Source organism: Amblyraja radiata, chromosome 3 (genome assembly GCF_010909765.2).
Source record: "Amblyraja radiata isolate CabotCenter1 chromosome 3, sAmbRad1.1.pri, whole genome shotgun sequence".
NCBI classification, from domain to species: Eukaryota; Metazoa; Chordata; class Chondrichthyes; order Rajiformes; family Rajidae; genus Amblyraja; species Amblyraja radiata.
This window is the reverse complement of record NC_045958.1, coordinates 95,946,203-95,969,523: the sequence shown is the minus strand read 5'-3', so window position 1 is coordinate 95,969,523 and position 23,321 is coordinate 95,946,203. Positions and strand designations below refer to the sequence as shown.

General features: G+C 43.8%; 1 protein-coding gene across 1 annotated transcript; it reads left to right on the top strand.

Moving 5' to 3' along the window:
- The first annotated feature begins 291 nt into the window (after positions 1 to 291).
- LOC116971578 lies at positions 292 to 21,988 on the top strand. Its single transcript, XM_033018813.1, has 6 exons — positions 292 to 656; positions 4,741 to 5,109; positions 7,602 to 7,964; positions 19,751 to 20,113; positions 20,764 to 21,021; positions 21,912 to 21,988. The coding sequence occupies exons 1-6, from the start codon at positions 296 to 298 to the stop codon at positions 21,986 to 21,988; spliced, it is 1,791 nt and encodes a 596-aa protein (XP_032874704.1). The 5' UTR covers positions 292 to 295.
- The last annotated feature ends 1,333 nt before the right edge of the window (positions 21,989 to 23,321 follow it).

The window sequence follows — 23,321 nt, the reverse complement described above, 5'->3', positions numbered from 1 at the left end:
ATGCAAGGTCTCTCCGGACAGCAGCATAGAGCTGTGAGAGATGTGGCTCCCGTGAAGTGCCGGCACAGCCTGGAGGAGGGGAACAACTGTTAGTGTCACAGTCCCACCTCCCCGTTTCTCACAGCTCACCACATGGTGAGGGTGACAAACAGCACAGCAGCATCGCAGTTTAACTGTCTTCCACAAGGGCAGGGACCCAAGGTGGGCGCAGCCTCCTACAGTGACTGTGGCCCTCAGTTCAGTCTTAACGTTACATCTCTGTGTCTTCACAGGCTGCAATAGCAGTGGTTGGACCATGGAGACACCGGACATGGTGATGGGGAGGGAGGGGAAGCTCGTGGTCCTGTACTGCAAGTTCACTCACCCTCACCATCAATACAAAGGCAACATCAACATCATCTTGAAAGATAAGGGGACCAAGAAGACCATCTTCAAATACAAAAATTATCCATCAAGCGGCAAGTATAAAAATGAGATCTTGGATAATGTAGGAGCTCGCTACAGACCAATGGGGGACCCTCGGAAGAACGATGCTTCCATAATCATTAATCAGCTGGGAACGACGGATACAAACAAGATCCTCAACTGTCGTGTTGTGCTCACAGAGCAAACAGGAGCAAATTATGAATGCCCACATGGGCGAATCACAGCATCAGGTGAGGAATTATTGTGCTGCAAACAAACAATTTGTCTTCCTTCCTGCTTCCTGTGATTCCGATGTTACTGGCATGGCTGGCAATTGTTCAAGCTGCTGACTTGTTGGCTACATCACTGGGAGATCATGCCCTGGTTTGACTGCCTAAAATACACACGTTGCACTAAACTGAATTTAACTCTATTAACCAACCCTCAACCCACTTGCCCCGCTGATCAAGATCCTGCTGTAGTTTTGATAACCATCTTCACTCATACTCCTCATTTCTGCCTTGACCATGATGTACAGTCACTGTGGAATGGGGTGATGTCATTGCTACATCTGGCCTGCTGTTATAGTCACATATTATATCTCCTCCAGTTAAGTTTCAGATATTGGTGTTGGTTTATTATTGTCTGGTGCACTGAGATACAGTGACATTTTTCCGAGTGCTATCCAGACAAATCATCCCATTGAGGCACTAGAAACTGCAGATGCTGGAACCATGAGCAAAACACAAAATGCTTAAGACACAGTGGGTCATCAGCATCGATGGAGGAAACGGACAGGCAATTATCCGGTCGGTTCCCTTCAAACTGATGGAATAGTAGGGAGAAAGATGGGAACGGGGCAAAGCTTGCCCAATGATAGGTGGATGGAGGTGGGTGGGGGGGGGGGGGGGGGGCACGGGGGAGATGCTTATCAGATGGGTGGAGCCAGTGATAATGGCGAGTGGTGAAAAGTGGTAAAAGGTGTCAGACAAGGAAACAAAATGTAAAGGCGGAGGCAAATGGATGGAATGGGCCAGGGGAGATGGGCAGGTGAAAGACTTGTGATAGAAGGAACTATGGGATTCGAGGATGGGAGATGAATACGGGAGAAGAAAGGAGCAGTGTGACTGGGATAATGGGAGCAATGTGTGCACAGTGGGCTGGTGGAGGGGGCGGGGGGGGGAGGTATTACTTGAACTTTGAGAGTTCAGTGTTCATACGGTTGGGTTATAAGCTACACAAGTTGACCATGAGGTGCTGTTCTTCCAGTTTGCGTGTGTTCTCACACTGATAATACACAAGGCCAGTGACAGTCAGGTCAGTGTGAAAACAGAAAGAGTAGTTAAAAAGCTTGGTAACCAGGAGCTCCAACAGGCCTTGGCAGACTGAACACAAGTATTCATCACATTGGGGACACAGAATGCAATAGACGAGGTTGGAAGAATCATACCTTAGATGTGTGCATCAGGCACTGTAAAATAGAAAATAAACAAAGTGGAGAATGTAGTATGGCAGCTACAGTGAAAGTGCTACTAAAGAGTAGTGCAAGCGTTTAACGTGGTAGATTGGAAGATCGGGTCATTCAACCCTAGCATTTGTGAGGTCCATTCAAGACACTAACAATAGGTAAGGAGTTGTTCTTCATCTGGTGGTACCTATTTTCAAGTTTTGTATCTTCTGGTATGAGAATGTTAGGGTATTAATTGTCCTTGATAATGCTGGATACTTTCTCGAGGCAGCATTAAATGTAGAATGGTGAAACAGAGAATCAAAATTGACCCTGGCAGATTGGAGAGACAGCATTTGTTCAGGCAGTGTTAGTGAACAGGTAGGGGTAGTCCCTGGCTTTTAAAACAATGCTTAGACTATTACGTGAAATGGGAGAAGGAGTCAGAACACAGATGCTCGAACCAACTCTCATCCATAAAATCATGGCTAATTCTGGACCTTGTTCATTCACTGAGAGATCCCCCAGACAGTGATCTCCATGAGACCCAGAAAAACTGAGGACCTTTGGTTTGAACTTACTCAACTACTTTTTATCCACAGCTTCTGCATAATGTGGATTGCTTGATTGTAATCATGTATAGTCTTTTCGTTGACTGGTTAGCATGCAATAAAAGTTTTTCACCGTACCTTGGTACAGGTGACAATAAACTAAACTCTGGGATGGAAAATTTAGAAGGTTCACAAACATTCTTGTAGGGAATTTCTTGACCTCTGTCATAAATGTCAGACTGCTTTTTCCCTGACATGTGGTTTTTGAATCATAAGCAGGAGAAAATAAATTTTCCACAAGTATTTGTGAAATCCATCTATTCCCCAGAGCCCTCTGTCCATAGACATCCATCAGTCCCAGTCCCACATTCTTTCCACACAATCCCCCAAATTACTCCAGTCAGGTGTGTTTAATAGTCATATGCACTGCGATTAGAACAACACAATTATTCATTGCTGCAACTTTGCAGGCACATTGATGCAACATAATAATACATTTACATCAAACAATAATACTATATCAGTTATACATTTGAAGTACTTAGTGCAACCTTATACAAAGTGCATAATAGTTTGGTGCAAGAGTCTGATGATGCCACAATGAACCTAAACACAACTAAACTTCAGCACTGATCTGTTATGGACGAATAACTGGATTGCTGAATCACAGTTCGGGAGGGAGATCTTTAGTGAAATCAAAACAACCTGTTAAATGGCAAAATTGTCTTCTTGAACCTGGAGGTAAATGTTCACATTTCCTGTGCCTTCTACCTGGCAGTAGGAACAAGAGGAGATCAAGCCGTGTGATACTGTGATATTGGCTGCCCTCTATATTTACTCTTATTCACTTACCAATCAAGTGACCACAACAGCCGAACACTAGGACAATCCTGTCCCCAACCTATCATAGATTCCTTCACATTCCCACTTCTCAGCAACATAAAATACATTTGTTTTATTGTAACTTTTCCCAGTTCTGATCATCAACCTGACAATCATTTGTTTCTCTCCTGATTTTTTCTGTTTTATGGCAATATAACTATAGTAATCTTGTACTTCATACTTTCATCATTGAGCCCAGCGTCTCGCACTTCACATTTGTTTTATTTAACTGTGTCTCAGAAGGAGTTTTCCACATGTTCTTTGGCACCCTTGAGCATTGTTCTGTTTAACTATCTTATCTCATTTCTGTGTAGGTATTAGCACTCGGTGCGTGTCTCTGTTAATTTTTTATCTCACACACCTTCTCCACCTCTTCATATTCCATCTGCAATCTTACAATTCGATGGAAAATGAACATGTAGTAGAATATGCAGTAGGAAATATAGTAGAGATATGCTACATTGACTGGATCTTTCCTTATCAACCCAGTTAGATATATTGTCCACCCTAACCCTAAACTCCACTTAAATTGTCAACAGAACTTCCCCTTCATCAAGAATTAAAACATAAATTGCTGTAAAATTAATCAGGTCTGAATGCAAGTCAACTGGAGGGGCGACAATATCCATGTAGGACGTTGTGTTGCTGCTACTCAGGAGGGTTTAATCTAGTTTGTCAGAAGGTTGGGAACTGCAGCAGGTGGAAAGATTGAATGGGATGTAGACATCAGCTTAAGACTGATCAGAAGGACTGGCGGGGCCAGGGTAATGAACGCAGTGGAACTGATGGGCTGAAGTGTGTTTATTTCAATGCTATGCGTATTATGTGTAATGCAGATGAATGTAGAGTTTGGATTAATGCATGGAACTGATGTTGTGGTCATTAGAGTTTTGGTTGAGCGAGGGGCAGGACTGACAGCACAATGTTCCAGGGTTTTAGACATGATTTAGCAGCATTGTAGGTTATATAAAAATCCAAGCCGGTCACCTGCAATTACTCTATTCAATTTGATTTGAGAATTCTGCATATTATTTATAAAGAAGATGAAGTTACATTTACAGTTACATTTCACTGCTCTAGAGCAGCACAGTAGGGTCAGGGACAGATGGGTGAGAGTGGGAGTGGGATGGAGAAACATGGTCACAGATGTGTAGGAAGGAACTGCAGATGCTGATTTATACCGAAGATAGACACAAAATGTTGGAATAACACAACGTGCCAGGCAGCATCTATGGAGAAATGGAATAGATTCTTCTTCAGGTCTGAAGAAGGCTTCCATTCACAAACATCACCTACTCCTTTTCTCCAGAGATGCCGCATGATCTGCTGAGTTACTCCAGCATTTTGTGTCTATCAACATGGTCACAGACACAGGTGAAGTATTGATAAAATAAATGTGGGTAATGCATCCGACCAATGAATAATGTCCATATTTTAAATCTTTCTCTATCCGAGGTGATGTCAGCGCATCTATGGTGATCGGGAAGAGAGGAGGTGGTGCCACACTGAACTGCAACTTCAACCACTCGAGTGCAAATAGCAGGGTGATCACTATCCTCTGGATGAAGGGGACTCCATGGGAAGAGTCCGTTTTCTTTAAACATACCCGCTCCTACCCCACAAGCGGTCCCGGCACTGACAATGTAAATAGAGGAGGTCGATATGAGTTGGTGGGAATCGTAGACAAGGGAGATGCCTCCATCAGAGTGAGGGGACTCACGTTGAATGACACCAACAACTATTTCTGTCATGTTTGGACCTGGAATTCCCCTCTGAAGAAAAATATTCAGGTGACTCAGGATGAGACGGGACTACAGGTTTTGGGTAAGGAAACAGTCAGTGTTGAGGAATAAATGATAAAATCACATTGAACAACTGTGAGATGAGCTTTGTTCTGTTTCCTCTCTGAATATTTCACTTCATTATCCCGCTGGGTCTCTTTCAAATCTTCACCCCTTCCTGGTTCTCCCCCTGCACCAATGAATAACAGTGAATGTAATTGACTTTTATCCCTCTCTAGGCTTCAGCCACCATCTTGGAGCGATGGTGATAATGTATCTGGAGATACCTGTGTGTGCGGGAGGGAATGGACAGGTTGATCATTTGAGCTGCCATTTTTTTAGTCTACTTGTGATTGGCTTCACTTTCTAGTGGTTAAACATAGATAAACATCATGTCTAATCTCCATTGCTGGTGTTCATGGGAGAATCATGGAACCTCCAGTGACATTGTTGTCAGCCTCTGGTTCTGGTAATGGGGGAGGGGAGAAGAGAGAGTAACTCGGGTGTGAGTGATCCTTGATTATGTTGGCTTCTTTCCCAAGGAATAAATGCAGTTGATGGGCGGGGGAACGAGGGAAAACATTTTATTCAATCTACATGGTTAATCCTGAGCTTTCTGGTGCTTGTAATCTTAATCATCCATGCAATTCCCCCTCTGACTATTTTTTGTGACTTCCTTATAACCAGTCTAATGCAATTTGAAGAACAGGGCTCGCTGCATCATTGCAGACTCCATTGAATTCAAGAATTTTGGATGTTACTTTTCCTCTCTTTTATCAGAACTAACCAGTTCTACTGAAGATAAGCAAAATGGAATATTAATCAGTTATTCTCTCAATGATCTTTGCAACTTAAATTAAGTTAGCTGAAGTTGCAGAGGTTGTATAGAGGGGTGGATTGGAAATAGGAAACATCTCTGAAAGGGTGAGTCTAGGTTTGCTGTTGATGAAATTATCTGGTTGATAAATTAAGGATGGAAACTGAAGACCGAGAACACAAACAAAGATATAAACAGAACTGCAAAATGCACGTCAGCCCTCTTCAGCCCTTCTTCCCCAGGGGTGGTGTGCGGTGGGGGGGGCTCCTCCCGCAGATGAGATTAGGGTGCAGAAGTTAAAAACCCCTCCACCCCTCCTGATTCGGTTAACCAGGCATTTTCTGGTTGGCTGCCAGTTACTAGTAGTGTTCCACAGGGCTCGGTGCTGGGGCCGCTGCTCTTCACGTTGTATATTCATGATTTGGATGAGGGGATTGAAGGCTTTGTGGCCAAGTTTGCAGATGATATGAAAATAGGTGGATGGGCAGGTAGTGCAGAGAAAGCAGGAACTCTGCAGAAGAACTTGGATAGGTTGGGAGAGTGGGAAGAGATATGGCAGATGGAAAGGTGTGGAAAAGTGTGGAGTCATGTATTTTGGTAATAGGATTAAAGGTGTTGGTTATTTTCTAAATGGGGAGAGAATCCAGAAATCTGAGGTGTAAGGTGACTTGGGAATCCTGGTGCAGGATTCACAATAAGTTAATCTGCAAGTCGAATCAGTTGTAAAGAAAGCAAACGCATTGCTAGCATTTATTTCGAGAGGGCTTATATACAAAAGTGGGGATGTAGTGCTGAGACTCTTTCGGCGCTGGTCAGGCCACATTTGGAATATTGTGAGCAATTTTAGGCACCATATCTGAGGAAGGATGTGCTGGCTCTGGAGAGGGTCCAGAGGAGGTTCACAAGAACGATCCCAGGAATGAGTAGGATAACATCAGATTAATATTTGACGGCACTGCCTATGTTCGCTGGAGTTTAGAAGAATGAGGGAGGACCTCAGTGAAACAGACAGAATGGGGAAAGGCTTGGATGTGGAGAGGATGCTTCCACTAGTGGGAGAATCGAAGACGAGAGGTTTTATCTTCAGAATTAAAGGACGTTCTTTTAGGAAAGAGATGAGGATGAATTTCTTTGGTAGGAGGGTGGTGAATCTATGGAATTCTTTGCCACAGAAGGCTGTGGAGGCAAAGTCAGTGGATATATTTAATGCAGAGATAAATTGATACCTGATTAGTGCAGGTGTCAGAGGTAATAAGAAGGCTGGAGAATTGAGTTAGGAGAGATAGATCAGCCACGGTTGAATGGCGCTTGATGGACCGAATGGTCTAATTCTACTCTTATCATGTTTAATCTTATGAATCGTGCCTCCCACAGATGTGCTTAGGGTGCAGAACCTAAGACCCTCCCCCCCCCCCCCCCCCCCCCCCCCCCATTCCTCCTAATTCAGTTAACCGCGCCTTTAGTCACCCTCCATCCTCCTCTCCGGTTCCCGGTCTTCAAGGTCAAGGCTCCATCTTGTCCAGACTGAAGCTGAGATGTCTTTACTTGAGATTGGCCCTTATTAGAATAGTGCAGGAGGTCAGGAACAGATGGATCAGAGTGGGAATGGGATGGAGAATCCAAGTCACAAGTATGGATGAACTATTGATAAAGACCGTGTTGTTGTTGTATTCAATTACTAAATCATATTCACTCTTTAAAACTCTTCTCTATGCAAGGTGATAATGACAGAGCATCCATGGTGATTGGGAGGAAGGGTGCGACTGCCACACTGCCCTGCTCCTTCAGTCCCTCGATCAGGAATCCCAGCTCCATCACCATCAGCTGGATGAAGGGGAATCCACCAAAATGGTCTGTTGTCTTTCGTGACACTTCTCCCCGCCCAGCAGCAAATCACATTCCTGAAAATGTAAATAATAGAAATCGATATGAGCTGGTGGGAAATCTTACACAGGGAGACGCATCCATCAGAGTGAATGGACTCAAACTGGATGACGCCAGTGATTACTCCTGTCACGTTTATGTCAGGAATTCAACATTGACAACTGTGACTCAGGATGAGATGAAACTGCAGGTTGTGGGTAAGGAAACGTATGTTATGCTGTAAACGATAATATCATATTGAACAACCTTAAGAGGAATGAGCTCCCAGTGACAGTGTAGACCAGCACAGGAACAGGCCCTTTGGCCCGCAATGTCTGTACCGAACATGATGCTACGTTAATCTCGTCTACCTGCAGGTGATGCATTTCTTCCATTACCTGCATTTCAAAAAGTCTCTAAAACTCCACTATCGTAGCTGCCTCCACCTCCACCCCTAGCAGTATTTTCCTGGCACCCACCACCCTCTGTGTAAACAATAACTTTCCCCACATATCTCCTTTCATCTTTTCCCCTCTGTCCTTATCACAATGCCGTCTATTCGTTGACATTTCCGCCATAGGCAAAAGGTTCTGACTCTCTCTCCTATCCATGTCTTTCATATTTTTATAAACTTTCAACAGTCCAGAGAAACAGTTCAAGTATGTCCGACCTTTTCTTATAACTAATACCCTCTAATCCAGGCAGCATTCTGGTAAACCTCTTCTGAACCCTTTCCAAAGTCTCCACATCCTTCCTGTAATGGGTGAGAATAGTAAGATTAAACGAGAACTTACCAGTTTGAAGTTTGATCTTTATTTTATGAGGAGTTACGATGAGGGATTACGTGAAGAGCCCACCAGCCCGCATGCGCGTCAAACTTCAAAGCAGCGGTGTGAAATCACAGATAACAGTTGATGAACTGAATATAGTAAGAGTTGAGAAACTAGAACTACCAGCTGACTTTTATGAGGAGAGGTTGGGAGCGGAGGGCACGTAATCCCTCATCGTAACTCCACATAAAATAAAGATCAAACTGGTAAGTTATGGTTTAATATCACTATTTTACTTCGAAGTCACGTGAGTGACTACGTGATGATTTCAAAGCTCTGTGACTTCATGCCGTGGAACGAGTCCATGCATCACACACTACATCAATTGACCAAGGATGAGTGAACATAATCATGCATTCAGACATGACATAGATATAGACATGCTGATGCTATTTTATGAACAAGTAATAACAATAGTAACCCCTGTCATCCGGGAGGAAACTATAGACAGAACTTAAAATAGAGTTGGCAAATACCCCCGGTCTGGCAATGGGTTTCTTATAAAATGTATGGAAAGATCGTTCGTTTGACCATCCTGCAGATGCTAGGATGTGGTACAGCGGAATGTCCATAACCCTGCCGCTGAACTGTTACAGCCCTGTTGGAGTGAGATTTAAAATGTCAGAGTCACTCCTGCACAAGCCAGAACCCATTTAACCACCTGGAGATGGTCTGTACTGATACCTTCTTATGAGGTTTATGTAACTAACAAACACTGCATAAACACGTGGTACTCCAACTGCAACTGCTCAGACAGGAAGGTTCTGCAGAGGGTAGTGAGGGGAGCAGAGAGGATCATTGGCGTCTCCCTACCTTCGGTACAAGAACTGTTCCAGCGCCGCTGTCTGAAAAAAGCTCTGAGAATAGCTAAGGACAAACTGCACCCCTTCCACACACACCTGGGTATCCTGCCATCAGGCAAGAGACACCGTAGCATCAAAGCCCGTCCTACAAGACTGCTGAACAGCTTCCAGCCACAGGCTGTGAGGCTGCTAAACATTCACTCTGTACTCACGGTCACCTTATTCTGCGGCTTTGCAATGACATTTTAATACCTCTAGCACTGGTCACTCAAATCAGCTGCCCTGGACATTTTAATGATTGTTTTTACTGTATTTTTATGTTGCTGTTTTACCTGCTTTTAACTATTTATACTGTTTCATCAGGGACTGGATTGTTATTATTGTTATTATGTGTGTAATGTTTTAAATTTCATGTGCGATGCTCCGGTATTCCCTGGGAAACGTCTTCTCATTTTGCACTGTACAACTGTTGCTTTGCAAGATGACAATCAAGGTTGATTGATTGATTGATTGATTGCTAGATCAGTGCCCCTGAGGCTCTAAGTGACCTTAACGTATAGTAGTAGACCACACACAACCGAAGGTCCATGGGGTTAGCCCAAATTCAGTTAGACCTGATGCCCCTGGTCTGCTCTGCTTGACTAAGCCATGAACATAAATTGTTATTGCCTGCAGATGTAACTATGTTATCCAGTTGCGCTATGCAATGACTGGACCCATTGCACTGACCCAGTGCCATGAGCATAACCACATGTAAGTGAGTTTGACCAAGGACAGGGATGTAGCCTGAGCCCACATGCGAAGCGGCATCAGCACAATGTTAACATCCCATATCTCTGCATACCTGGGCCTGGGAGGTTTGAGTTGAAGATACCCTTCATGAATCTGGATATCAGAGGGTGAGATCCAACAGAGTGGGTCCCGCTCCTAGCAGAATATGATGAGAAGGCAAGTATGGCCCAGTTAATGGTACTATAACTTATTTTTTGTCAAAGACCCATTCGAGTTTGAAATCCCAGTCGTCAGTTATCCGTGCCACATATATGTCAACAAATTGATTATTTCATGCATTGGATGGTTGCCCGAGTCACGGGCTGAAACAGCAATTCTATGTTAGAATTAACCATATAAAGTTCTATATCATTCCCAACATCAGCGGAAACCATGGCTGCATAGGTCACTACAAAAGCCTGAAGCGGGATTTACTGAATATTTGTAAGACCCGACTGATGAGGCAAAATGGAGGAAGACAAACCTCCCCAGTGTAGCGAGAGTGCATCTATCGCCACTACCATGCCACATATATATATACATTTCTACTGGTGATTGAGCCTGGATGCAACATCTCGATCTTTAGTGTACCATGAGTCACCAAGTCATTAAATACTTAGTGATCCAACATCCAATCTGTTTTGACATTGATTTTACGTGATGATACACCAGTGCCAAATGAGGTTAGGTAAACCATCCTCGGATACTTTGACTTGATTGCACCCATATGATTGACATATGACACCACCAAAGTGTATCAACTTGGACTTGAGCATGCTGATTATGCATATTCGCACAACCCTAACCCATAGAATGCACCTAGTGTCTAAAGGTAGTTGATACCATAGAACTGAGAATAGGTAACTCATGCAAATCCCATCACCTCCGTAACTAGAGATGGTATTAGTCATTTCACATCTTTAAGCACTCGCATCAGTTTGTAATATAACTGAAGATTTACTGACGAAAAGTTAGTGGAGCAATGCTGAATACTGTTCATCCACCATAGTGACTTTCATGGAGGTAAATAACGAGACCTACTTACCAGCGTCTCTAACTCCAGGTCCCTTACCTTTGCTGGAGTTGCAGCGAAATTTAATTTGCAGACTCTGTCCATGTTGTCATTCCCATTAGTTCGCTGATGCTGCTGGCCAACTTCTCTTGTAGTGGCTAGTCCGTCCCCGACGGAGCAGCAATTTTAGAGGCAAAGCACCGATTTCCCTCATGCTACCTTCGTGCATTATGCATTAAGCATGGGACCCCGGCACAGTCATATTCAGGTTCCTGTTTGGAGTTAATCCATACTAACCTTAGACAATCTTTTTAGAGTGGGAGTAATTGCACCTGAACCAGGTGTCACCAACCGTCTCCTCAATTTGTCTGTGCATGCCTGTGTACCAAGCATGTTTTGCGACTCCATCTCCCATGGTCTTATAATATATATGGCTCCATCGTCATCCTTTATACATCCGAATGGGAGGACTTTTTTTTAATTTTATTAGTAAATACAATACAGTGGTACCTTTTTTCAGGTGCCAAATATATGTTGGCATGTTACATTCTAAGTACAACTTCATTGAAGAGGTTACTAGGGAAATTGATGAGGGTAAAGCAGTGGATGGTGTATATATGGACTTTAGTAAGGCCTTTGACAAGGTTCCTCATGGAAGGTTGGTTAAGAAGGTTCAATTGTTGGGTATAAATGCAGGAGTAGCAAGATGGATTCAACAGTGGCTGAATGGGAGATGCCAGAGAGTAATGGTGGATGGCTGTTTGTCAGGTTGGAGGCAGGTGACTAGTGGGGTGCCTCAGGGATCTGTGTTGGGTCCACTGTTGTTTGTCATGTACATCAATGATCTGGATGAAGGTGTGGTAAATTGAATTAGTAAGTATGCAGATGATACTAAGATAGGTGGTGTCGTGGATAATGAAGTAGATTTCCAAAGTCTACAGAGAGATTTAGGCCATTTGGAAGAATGGGCTGAAGATGGCAGATGGAGTTTAATGCTGATAAGTGTGAGGTGCTACATCTTGGCAGGACAAATCAAAATAGGACGTATATGGTAAATGGTAGCGAATTGAGGAATGCAGTTGAACAGAGGGATCTAGGAATAACTGTGCATAGTTCCCTGAAGGTGGAATCTCATGTAGATAGGGTGGTAAAGAAAGCTTTTGGTATGCTAGTCTTTATAAATCAGAGCATTGAGTATAGAAGTTGGGATGTAATGTTAAAATTGTACAAGGCATTGGTGAGACCAATTCTGGAGTATGGTGTACAATTTTGGTCGCCCAATTATAGGAAGGATGTCAACAAAATAGAGAGAGTACAGAGGAGATTTACTAGAATGTTGCCTGGGTTTCTGCAATTAAGTTACAGAGAAAGGTTGAATAAATTAGGTCTTTATTCTCTGGAGCGCAGAAGGTTAAGGGGGGACTTGATAGAGGTCTTTAAAATGATGAGAGGGATAGACAGAGTTGAAGTGGACAAGCTTTTCCCATTGAGAGTAGGGAAGATTCAAACAAGAGGACATGACTTCAGAATTAAGGGACAGAAGTTTAGATGAGGGGGAACTTCTTTACTCAGAGAGTGGTAGCTGTGTGGAATGAGCTTCCAGTGGAAGTGGTGGAGGCAGGTTCGATTTTATCATTTAAAAATAAATTGGATAGGTATATGGATGGGAAAGGAATGGAGGGTTATGGTCTGAGTGCAGGTAGATGGGACTAGGGGAAAATAATTGTTCGGCACGGACTTGTAGGGCCGAGATGGCCTGATTCCGTGCTGTAATTGTTATATGGTTATATGGTTTATATGGTATATATATCAAATATTTTTCCCATGTTTCTTTCGTGATTTTTATCATTAGTTCTCGTTCCCAATCTTCTCTAAGTGCCTCTGTTGATGGTAGTTCTCTATTTAAGATACTATTATATAGATATGATATTAATTTCTGTGAGTCAGTCTTAATATTCATTGCTTCTTCCAGTGGGTCTAAAATTATAGTTTGATGTCTTTGTATATATTTCTTCATAAAATCACAGATCTGGAGATATTTAAAGTATTGGTTGTCATTCAGCTTAAATTTTAATTTTAATTGTTGGAATGATAACAGGTTTCCCATTTCATACATGTCGCCTATCCTTTTAATTCCCATTCTTTCCCATTGGTTTTATGTTTTATCAATAAGAGATGGTTTAAATGAAGGATTATTCATTATTGGCATTAACACTGATAGGTTTCTTAATTTTAAAGTTAATTTTATTTGTTTCCAAATTCTTATTGTATTATGGATAATTGGGTTATTCTTGTATATTGTGTTATTCAATTTTATCGGGGAGAAGAGGACCGCTCCTATATCACAGGGAGAACAATCCTCTTTCTCCATTCTTATCCATTCTGTCTGTTGGGAAAGGCTATCCAGCCAATAAATTATATTCTTAATATGCACTGCCCAATAATAATACAAAAAGTTAGAAAGTGAAAGTCCCCCAGCATCTTTGGGTTTACACAGGTGTTTTCTTTGAATTCTATGTGATCTATAGTCCCAAATAAAGTTGGTAATATTAGAATCTAGTTATTTTAAAAAGTGTTTTTGTATATATATTGGTATAGATTGAAATAGGTATAATATTTGTGGTGAAAAAAATCATTTTTATAGCGTTTATTCTGCCTATTAATGACAACGGGAGCGTTTTCCAGAATTTAATCAACGCGTTCAATTTATTTAATAACTGCATAAAATTAACGTTAAATAATGATTTGTATCTTCTAGTAATTTGAATACCCAAATACTTACATTTTTCTGTTGCTATTTTAAAGGGGAATTTTAATAAGTTAGTCGCTTCTTGAGGCTTTAATGACATAATTTCACTTTTATTCCAATTTATTCTGTATCCTGAAAAAGACCCAAATTCCTCTATTAAATTTAATAAGGTTGGAATACTCATTTGTGAATTTGTAATATATAAAAGTATATCAGCTGCATATAATGAGATTTTATTATTTGAGTCTTTAGTATTATACCCTGAATATTCGGATGAATTCTTATCTTTTCAGCCAAAGGTTCTATCATAAGGGCAAATAGCAGGGGTGATAATGCACATCCCTGCCTATTGCCCCTCGATAATTGGAATTTTGGAGATAACATATTATTAGTTAATATTCTTGCCGTCGGTTTATCATATAATAATTTTACCCATACAATAAAATTCTCACCCATATTAAATTTTTGAAGTACTTTGTATAAGTACTGCCACTCTACCTGATCAAATGCTTTCTCTGCGTCCAGAGAGACCTATCTTCTTTTTCCGTTTTATGTCAGTACATTATATTAAACAGGCGTCTCAAATTATTAAATGATTGTCTTTTAGGTATAAACCCCGTTTGGTCTGGATTTATCAATTTATTAATATATTTACTCAATCTTCTTGCTAAGGTCTTAGCTGAGATTTTCTGATCTGTATTTAAAAATGATATGGCTCTGTATGAGCCCGGTTCTTCTAAATCTTTATCTTTTTTTGGTATAAGCGTAATAGTTGATTCTGCTAATGTTTCCGGTAATTTATTTTCGTTAAAAGCGTGAGTATATAATTTAAGTAAGCGTGGGACTGTTATCTCTTGAAATCTTTTATAAAATTCATTACTAAAGCCACCTGGGAGGACTTATGCAACCTGAACCAGGAGCTGCCTCAGGCATGTGTGCATGTATTTAGGACCATCTCCATCACTGCGCTCAACCGAGTGGGAGGAATGGCAACCCTGAACTAGGCGTTGCTTCAGGCACATGTGCATACTCCTATAGCACTTTCTCTACCACTCCGTCATTTGAGTGGGAGGAAATTTGCAACCCTGAACCAGGAGCTGCTGCCTGACATGCCTTTAGATGGAGCGTTCTTTGACTGTGACGAATCACAATCTTGTCTGACATAGATGCCCAAGACTTGGCACTCACTCTGAATTGGGGCTGTCAGGTTGCTTCCTTCAGCAGCCGCCAGGACTAGCTGTGGAAATCGATGCTCTGTTGGTATCTCATTCCCCAAACAGGCTGCACATGCTAGTGACTCCGAATCCTGCTCCTTTCTGATGCCAATGCAGTATACAGGGAAGGACTGGAGTGCCTCTGGTCCCCGTACGTCAGACATAGTGGGTGAAATGCTGGAACAAAACCTGCCAGTTATTTGTCATGGGCAAAGACGTTTACATGAATGAAGACGCCCATCCCAGTTAAATCAGAGATTTGATTACTTTATTGATATGAATAAGTCGGCGTTTTGGGGAAGAATCTTCCACAGGCCCTTAATGAGCAGAATTACCATGACACCACCATGTATAGTTCGCCCAGGTGACTGATAAGTATAGCTCAATGAGGCTTTCCAAGCCAGTGATCAAGACTGCCATGGCAGATCCGATTCTACCACACAATTTGTTGGTGTAAGTGAAAATAAAATTTCTCTAGGTTATGCTAGTCACAACGTGACCTAGTGGCAACTAAATAAATGCCCACCCTGTATAGCCATACTATAAAAGAATACACTATAACTAGACCACACAACCCATGCCTTGGAACCCAGACTCACGTACCTGCATAGATACCAGTGGTCTTGAGGTAAGCCCAAAGGCCCCTGATGTAGGTCCCATTCCCGTCCTTAATTTGGAGGGTAGAACTGCCGAGGTGCGTGGATAGTATATTATCCCTGAAGGCCAGCTTGGGCCTGGGCCTGGGCCTGAAGACCTCTGCCCACAGAATCAGTACCAGCTTTAGAAAAACGACTGCCATAGGAGACGCAAGGGTGATGTTGCCGTTAGTAACGTGAGGGGAACTCTGGTCGCCCCCCCCGGGTATTCTGAATCTAATTCACAATGTAGAACGTGCCCTGAACACACTTCCGGGGTAGCGGTCAGACACACACTGACCCCTTGCACCCCTCTCCACTGAGGGGAGATTAGTAAGCAGCCCTGAACACAGGCGCTGCCGTAGTCCCCCGAGGACCTGCGCTGATATGGCCCTGCTCCGTGGACCATATCAGGATGGGTAGAACGCTCGAGAACGCACCGTAATGACGGAGGGGAACCCTCCTGGCCAGCCTCGTCCAGCCCAGGCCTCTCTGACTCCGTATAGTTGCATTCCTTTTGGGCTGCCGAAGTCAGGGTCGCTGTCAACGACTCGAGCAGCAACCCCGACGGCCACCCACTACCCGCATTTCCGCGGTCTGTAGTCGGCATCCCCGCGGTCCAATTGGTTTCCCCGCGGCCTGACCGGGTTACCGTATGCAATATCCCACAGGAAACTCTGTGAGAAGAGTTTCCTGCAACAAACGACAACCTGAAAAGTAAGTTTAAAACTTACCTGTAGGATTTTTAAACTTACCACTGGAGGAGCAGCGCGCCTGCCAGCCAGTCGCTGCGCCATGCGCTAGACATAATGACGCGCATGCGGGCGGGCGGGCTCTTCACGTAGTCACTCACGTGACTCCGAAGTAAAACTGCACATAAAACTGAATGCAATAATCCCAGTGTCGTAACTAAAGTTGTATAGAGTTACAACATGACTTCCTGACTCTTGTATTCAGTAAACAGACACTAAAAGCTGGAGTAACTCACCGGGACAGGTAGCATCTCTGGAGAGAAGGAATGGATGACGTTTCGGGTCAAGTATCTTCTTCTTGACCTGAAACGTGACCCATCCTTTCTCTGCAGAGATGCTGCCTGTCCCGCTGAGTTACTCCAGCTTTTTGTGTCTATCTTCGGTTTTAACCAGCATCTGCAGTTCCTTCCTACACATCTTGTATTCAGTACCTTGACCAATGAAAGCAAGAATACTGTACACGTTTTTAACGTGTTGCCATTTTCAGGGAGTTATGGAATTGGATCCCAACATTTTTCTCTACATCAGTGATTTTAAGGGTCTTGCCCTTGTATATTTTCCACTTGTATTCAACATCCCAAAGTCAACACTTCACACATGTTCGGATCAAACTCCATCTGCCATTTCTCTGCCTATATCTGTATTAGATAAACATTTGTAGTATCTTTCGACAGTTGTATGTCCATCTGCCTTCCTCATGATACTCTTGCATTTTCAATAAGCACACTACAGCCCATGAGTGGGTTTGATGTCAAGTCAAGTCAAGTTTATTTGTCACATACACATACGAAATGTGCAGTGAAATGAAAGTGGCAATGCTCGTGGACTTTTGTGCAAAAGACAAACAACCAAACAACCAAACAAATTATAAACACAATCATAACACATATATTCTTTTACATAATAAATAATGGAAGGAAAAACGTTCAGTAGAGTTAGTCCCTGGTGAGATAGGCATTTACAGTCCGAATGGCCTCTGGGAAGAAACTCCTTCTCAACCTCTCCGTTCTCACCGCATGGCAACGGAGGCGTTTGCCTGACCGTAGCAGCTGGAACAGTCCGTTGCAGGGGTGGAAGGGATCTCCCATGATTTTATTGGCTCTGGAGTTGCACCTCCTGTTGTATAGTTCCTGCAGGGGAGCGAGTGAAGTTCCCATAGTGGGTTCGGCCGAACGCACTACTCTCTGCAGAGCCTTCTTGTCCTTGGCAGAGCAATTCCCAAACCAGATGGTAATATTTCCGGACAAGATGCTTTCCACCGCCGCTGCGTAGAAGCACTGGAGGATCCTCGGAGACACTCTGAATTTCCTCAATTGCCTGAGGTGGTAAAGGCGCTGCCTTGCCTTACTCACGAGTGCTGAGGCGTGTGATGCCCATGTCATATCCTCGGAGATGTGGACGCCCAGATATTTAAAACAGTTCACCCTATCCACAGGATCCCCATTTATCCTCAATGGAGTGTACGTCCTCGGATGATGTGGCCTCCTAAAGTCCATGATCAGCTCCTTCGTTTTTTTGATGTTCAAGAGGAGGCTGTTATCCTGGCACCAGAGTGCTAGATCAGCCACCTCCTCCCGGTAGGCCTTCTCGTCGTTATCTGAGATCAGGCCCACCACAACAGTGTCATCAGCAAACTTAATTATTGAGCTGGAGCTGAACCTAGCCACACAGTCATGTGTGTACAGGGAGTACAATAGGGGGCTGAGGACGCAACCCTGGGCAATCCTGTGCTCAGGGTAAGGGACTTCGATGTATCCCCTCCCATCTTGACTACCTGGGGCCTGGTGGTGAGAAAGTCCAGGACCCAGGCACACAGGGAGGTGTTGAGCCCCAATTCCATTAGCTTCCCGGCCAGTCTGGTGGGGACCATCGTGTTGAAGGCTGAACTGTAGTCTATGAACAGCATCCTCACGTAGCCCCCCTTCTGGCTGTCCAGATGGGAGAGAGCGGTGTGCAAGACCTGGGAGACCGCATCGTCCGTGGATCTGTTCGGACGGTATGCAAACTGCAACAGGTCCATGTTCCGAGGGAGGAAGGCGCAGATGTGATTCTTCACCACCCTCTCAAAGCATTTCATGACTACCGAGGTAAGGGCCACCGGACGGTAGTCATTCAGACAGGCTGGGGAGGCATTTTTTGGGGTGCCACTTATGTGGACTGCACTCTTACGATTGGCTTCACTTTCTCATGTTTGAACAGAGGTGAACGCCACTGTCTCATCTCCAATGTTGGTGTTGACGGGAGTCTTGTGGCATCTCCAGTGATATTGTCATCAGCCTATAGCTATGGTGGTATGGGTCAGGTAATATTGACTTTTGAGGCAGTTCTGGCCAGTTCTTATACTTAACAATAAAGGGCCTGTCCCACTTAGGTGATTTTTTAGGCAACTGCCGGTGACTGTCATGGTCGTAGCAGGTTGCCGAAAAACCGGCGACTGGACCCCCCCTACGACAATGTCTCCGACAACCTACCACCTAGTCGACGTTAAGCCATGACAACCGGCGACTCAATCGTCACGACTTAGGACGTCCACCTACGACCACACCTAGACAACCTACGACCACACAGGTGACAACCTACGATAACTCAAGTCAACCGACCTCCCACCGCGACAAGCTACGACAAACTACGACCCTGTCGGTGACAATTGAAGACTTCTCTTGACGCAGGTTGACGCAGGTTGACGTAGGTCGTCCCCAAATGAATTCATCGAAGTCAGCACCAGCGACAACATACATCATCCTGGCAACAACCTATGTTATCCTGGCGACAACTTACGACAGCACCTACGTCAGGAGAAGACAAGCTACGACAAGCCCAAGATCGCTGAGTGTCGCCGAAAAGATTTGAACATTTCAAAACCCAGCGGCGACCAGAAAAACGCTACGGATCTTTGGGCGACTTGAGGAGACGACTCACGACCCTACATGTGACACCCGGCAACCGTGCGGCGACCGTCTAGTCGCCCGTTGTCGCCTAATAATCGCGTAAGTTGGACAGGCCCTTAAGCTAGTTATTGAAATTGTTGTATTAAATGTTAACACAAAAGCTTCATGCTGCCCAGACAGAAGATGAGGTGCTGTTGCTTGAGATTGGGCCTCGTTAGAACAGTGCAGGAGGTCTGAGACAGACAGATCAGAGCGGGAGTGGGATGGAGAATCAATGTCACAGGCATGGTTGATGTATTTTTATAAACCATGTGGAATAGATTGTTAAATACAACTTTTCTCTATACAAGATGGAAAGAAGAAGACATCCATGGTGATTGGGAAGAGAAGAGATTCAGCCACACTGCCCTGCTTCTTCAGCCCCTTGAACAAGAAGCCCAGCCCCATCACTGTCCGCTGGATGAAGGGGAATCCACGGGAAGAGTCCACAGTCTTTAATCACACCTACCTCCACTCTGTGAACCCTCCCTACACTGTCACTGTAAAGGGAGGAGGTCGATATGAGCTGGTGGGAAAACTAGACCAGGGAGACGCCTCTATCAGCGTGAAGGAGCTCAGACTGGACGACAGCAGTGACTATTTCCGTTACGTTTGGGTCAGGAATTCCACACAGGAGACGGTGACTCAGGATGAGACTAAACTGGAGGTTGTGGGTAAGGAAAGATCTGTCTGTGTTGTGCTGTGAACGATAAAATCACATTAACAACTGTAGGAGGACATGAGATCCACTGACAGCTGGAGCCGAGATCGGCCCAATCCATTGTAGGTTCCATTCCTTACCCTGGGCTTCCCTTGCTCAGCACTGCCCCTAGTGGTTTGAAAACAGTGCTGATTCCAGCAAAGATACATGGAGCTCCCTGTAGCAGGATCAGAGATTCAGAACCACATTCACCTGCTGAACCTCCAGTCCCTGTGTCTGTGACATGGTCTGTGTTACAAAGATCCACAGACTGCCCTGGGGTATCATCCGTCTCTTTCATTCACATTGACTCCGGGACCCTGTATGTTCTCTCACTGAATATTACATAGAACAGTACAGCACAGGACCAGGCCCTTTGGCCCGCAATATCTGTGCAGAACATAATGGTTCTGTAAGTTAAACTAATATCATCTGCCGACACATGATCCATATCCCTCCATTCCCTGTAGATCCATGTGCTTCTCAAAGACACTATCATATCTGCAAATATTTCACTGCAGTCTCCTAGATGTGTCCTTCCAATCCCCATTCACATGGACTCTATCTGCACACACCAACAGTGATTAATTCAATTAATTTAATTTAATTTCTTCCTTCTCCTAGTCCCAGCCACCATCCTGGATCTGTCTATTGTGAGCGACAATGTAACTGGAGAACACACCCTCGTGTGCAGGGCTGAAGGGAAGCCCCCTGCAAACATCACGTGGATCGGCCCAGGGAACAGCTCACTGCCCGTGACCATTAGTGAGATGATAGTCACGCATGATCCAGAGAAACTACTGACTGTGGGAGAGCTGCTTCACCCCAGGCTGCCAGGGAATTACACGTGTGTGGCTGTGAATGAACACCAGATAGACATGCGTGAGATTCGCCTATTCAAGGATGGGGGATGTTTGAACCCAGGTGTCTATATTGGATTATCCATATTGGCTATTGGCCTGATGGTATTTGCTCTCATATCTTTGAAAAAAGGTGAGTTTGCCAATAACAACTACATTGAGGGCTGTTGTGGGTGTTCTTGGGACTGGTGGCTTTTTCAAATATTATAGGCCGGAAATGTGAACAGGAGGCCAGTCATCCCTGGTTAGGCCACATTTGGAGTATTTTGTCCAGTTCTGGTCACCACATTTCAGGAAGGATTTGGACACTTTGGAGACGGTGCAGAGGGTTACAGAATAATGCCTGGATTAGAAGATTTTAGCTATAAGGAGAGGTTGAACTGTTTTTTCTGGAACATCTGATGCTGAGGGGCGAACTGATCAAAGAATGTCAAATTCTGAGACATATAGAAAGAGTAGTTAGTCTTTTTTCCCCAAGGTTGAGATGTCAAAAACTAAAGAGCATGGGTTAAGGTGAGAGTAGGAATGTTTTTAACGGAGATTTAAGAAGTGCCATTTGTTCAGAATGGTTGGTGCCTGGAACGTGCAACTAGGGGAGGTGTGGAAGCTGACACGCTAGCAATGTTTAAAGAGCATTTATACATGTAAATATACTTGGAATGGAAAGAGATCAACCATGTGCAGAGAGATACGATTAGTTTAATTTGGCATTATAGTCGGCACAGACGTCGTGTGCCAAGGTTAAATCTTCAGTTCTAGTAGACTGGGGCTGTACCTCTTGAAGGGTCAAGTATGCCCTCACCATTGCTACCCTAACAGACCTTGTCCATAGACTTGGGTATAACAGGGTCAGAATTTCCTGTTCTTAATAATACAGTCCTGAGATAAGGTATTCATTGCCCTTGCCCTCAGATGAATTTGTGGGAAGGTCCGGTTGTGATTCTGTTCTTAGATCCTCGCTGTTCTTCAAATGCTTGGGTATCATTTGAAAAAGGTTCTGAGCTTTCCGATTCAATCATGGACCAGTTTGCAGATGATGTGAAACTGAGTGGGAATGTGATGGCTCAAGGTTTGAAGAGAATATATCGACCAGCCAAGTGCGTTGGGAAACAACATGGGAATGTGAGAAAATGTGAGATAATCCACTTCAGGAAAAAAAGCTGTCAAACTTCAATGCTGTTCCAGCGGTTACAGATTGGGGAATACCGATGTTCACAGATAACTCACTTTATGTATCAAATGTGTGGAGTTCGGAAAACAAATGTAATGTTGGCCTTTAATGCAAGAAGATATGAACTCAGGTATAAATGTATAGGTCCTTGGTCTCTATGCTATCAAAAGGACGTGTGGGCATGGAGAGAATGTTACCAGCAGTGAGAGAGTCCAGAACCAGAGGGCACAGCCTCAGAATAAAAGGATAAACCTTTAGAATGGAGATGAGGAAGATTTTTTTTTAGCCAAACACTGATGAATCAGTGGAATTCAATGCCACAGGCAACAGTGGAGGTCTAGTCAGTGGAAAATTTAAAGCGGAGATTGATAGGTTCTTGATTAGGTCCTTAGATTTGTACAACAGCAACAAATGCTTGCATTCATGTATTAATTTATTATTATAATCACTTCTACTGTGATACAGTGAAAATCTTTGTTTGCATGTTATTTGGTTGAATCTAATCATACCATACATGAGTACAATCAATCCATATACAAGTACAACAGGCAGGGTGAAGAGAAAAATACCAGAGTACATAATATTGTGTTTAGTAGAGATACAGCGTGGAAACAGGTTCTTTGGCCCACCATGTCTGTGCCGACCAGCGAGCACCCTGTATCATTAATTCTTATGTCTGTCGTGTGTGGGAGGAAACCAGAGCACTCAGAGAAAACCTAAGTGGTTACAGGGAGAACATACAAACTCCATACAGGCAGCTCCCATAGTCAGGATCGAACCCAGGTCTCTGGCGCAGTAAGGCAGCAACTCTACCGCTGTGCCACTGAGCCATCTGTAGTTCCTTCATTACAGTGTTACAGCTCCAGAAAAAGTTCAGATAAAAAGAGAAAAAATGCATGGGTCACACTGATGTAAGTTGGAAGATCGGGACTACACCTTAGTTTGTGGGAGGACCGTTCAGTAGTCTGACAAAAGTGGGGGAAGAAGCTGTTCCTGAATCTGGTGGATTGAGTCTTTAAGCTTATGTATCTTCTGCCCAACGGGAGAGGGGAGAAGAGGGGATGACCGAGGTGAAAAAGATCCTTGATTATGTTGACTGCTTTCCTAAGGCAGCGTGAAGTGCAGATGGAGTCAATAGTGGGAAGTGTGGT

What these genes read in the sequence shown, in the direction of transcription:
- LOC116971578 (XM_033018813.1), top strand. Translation starts at nt 296, where the DNA reads ATGGAGACACCGGACATGGTGATGGGGAGGGAGGGGAAGCTCGTGGTC. An exon ending in GATGAAACTGCAGGTTGTGG is followed by an intron (nt 7,965 to 19,750) that starts GTAAGGAAACGT and finishes TCTCTATACAAG; the next exon opens with ATGGAAAGAAGAAGACATCC. An exon ending in TGAACACCAGATAGACATGC is followed by an intron (nt 21,022 to 21,911) that starts GTGAGATTCGCC and finishes CCTTGCCCTCAG; the next exon opens with ATGAATTTGTGGGAAGGTCC.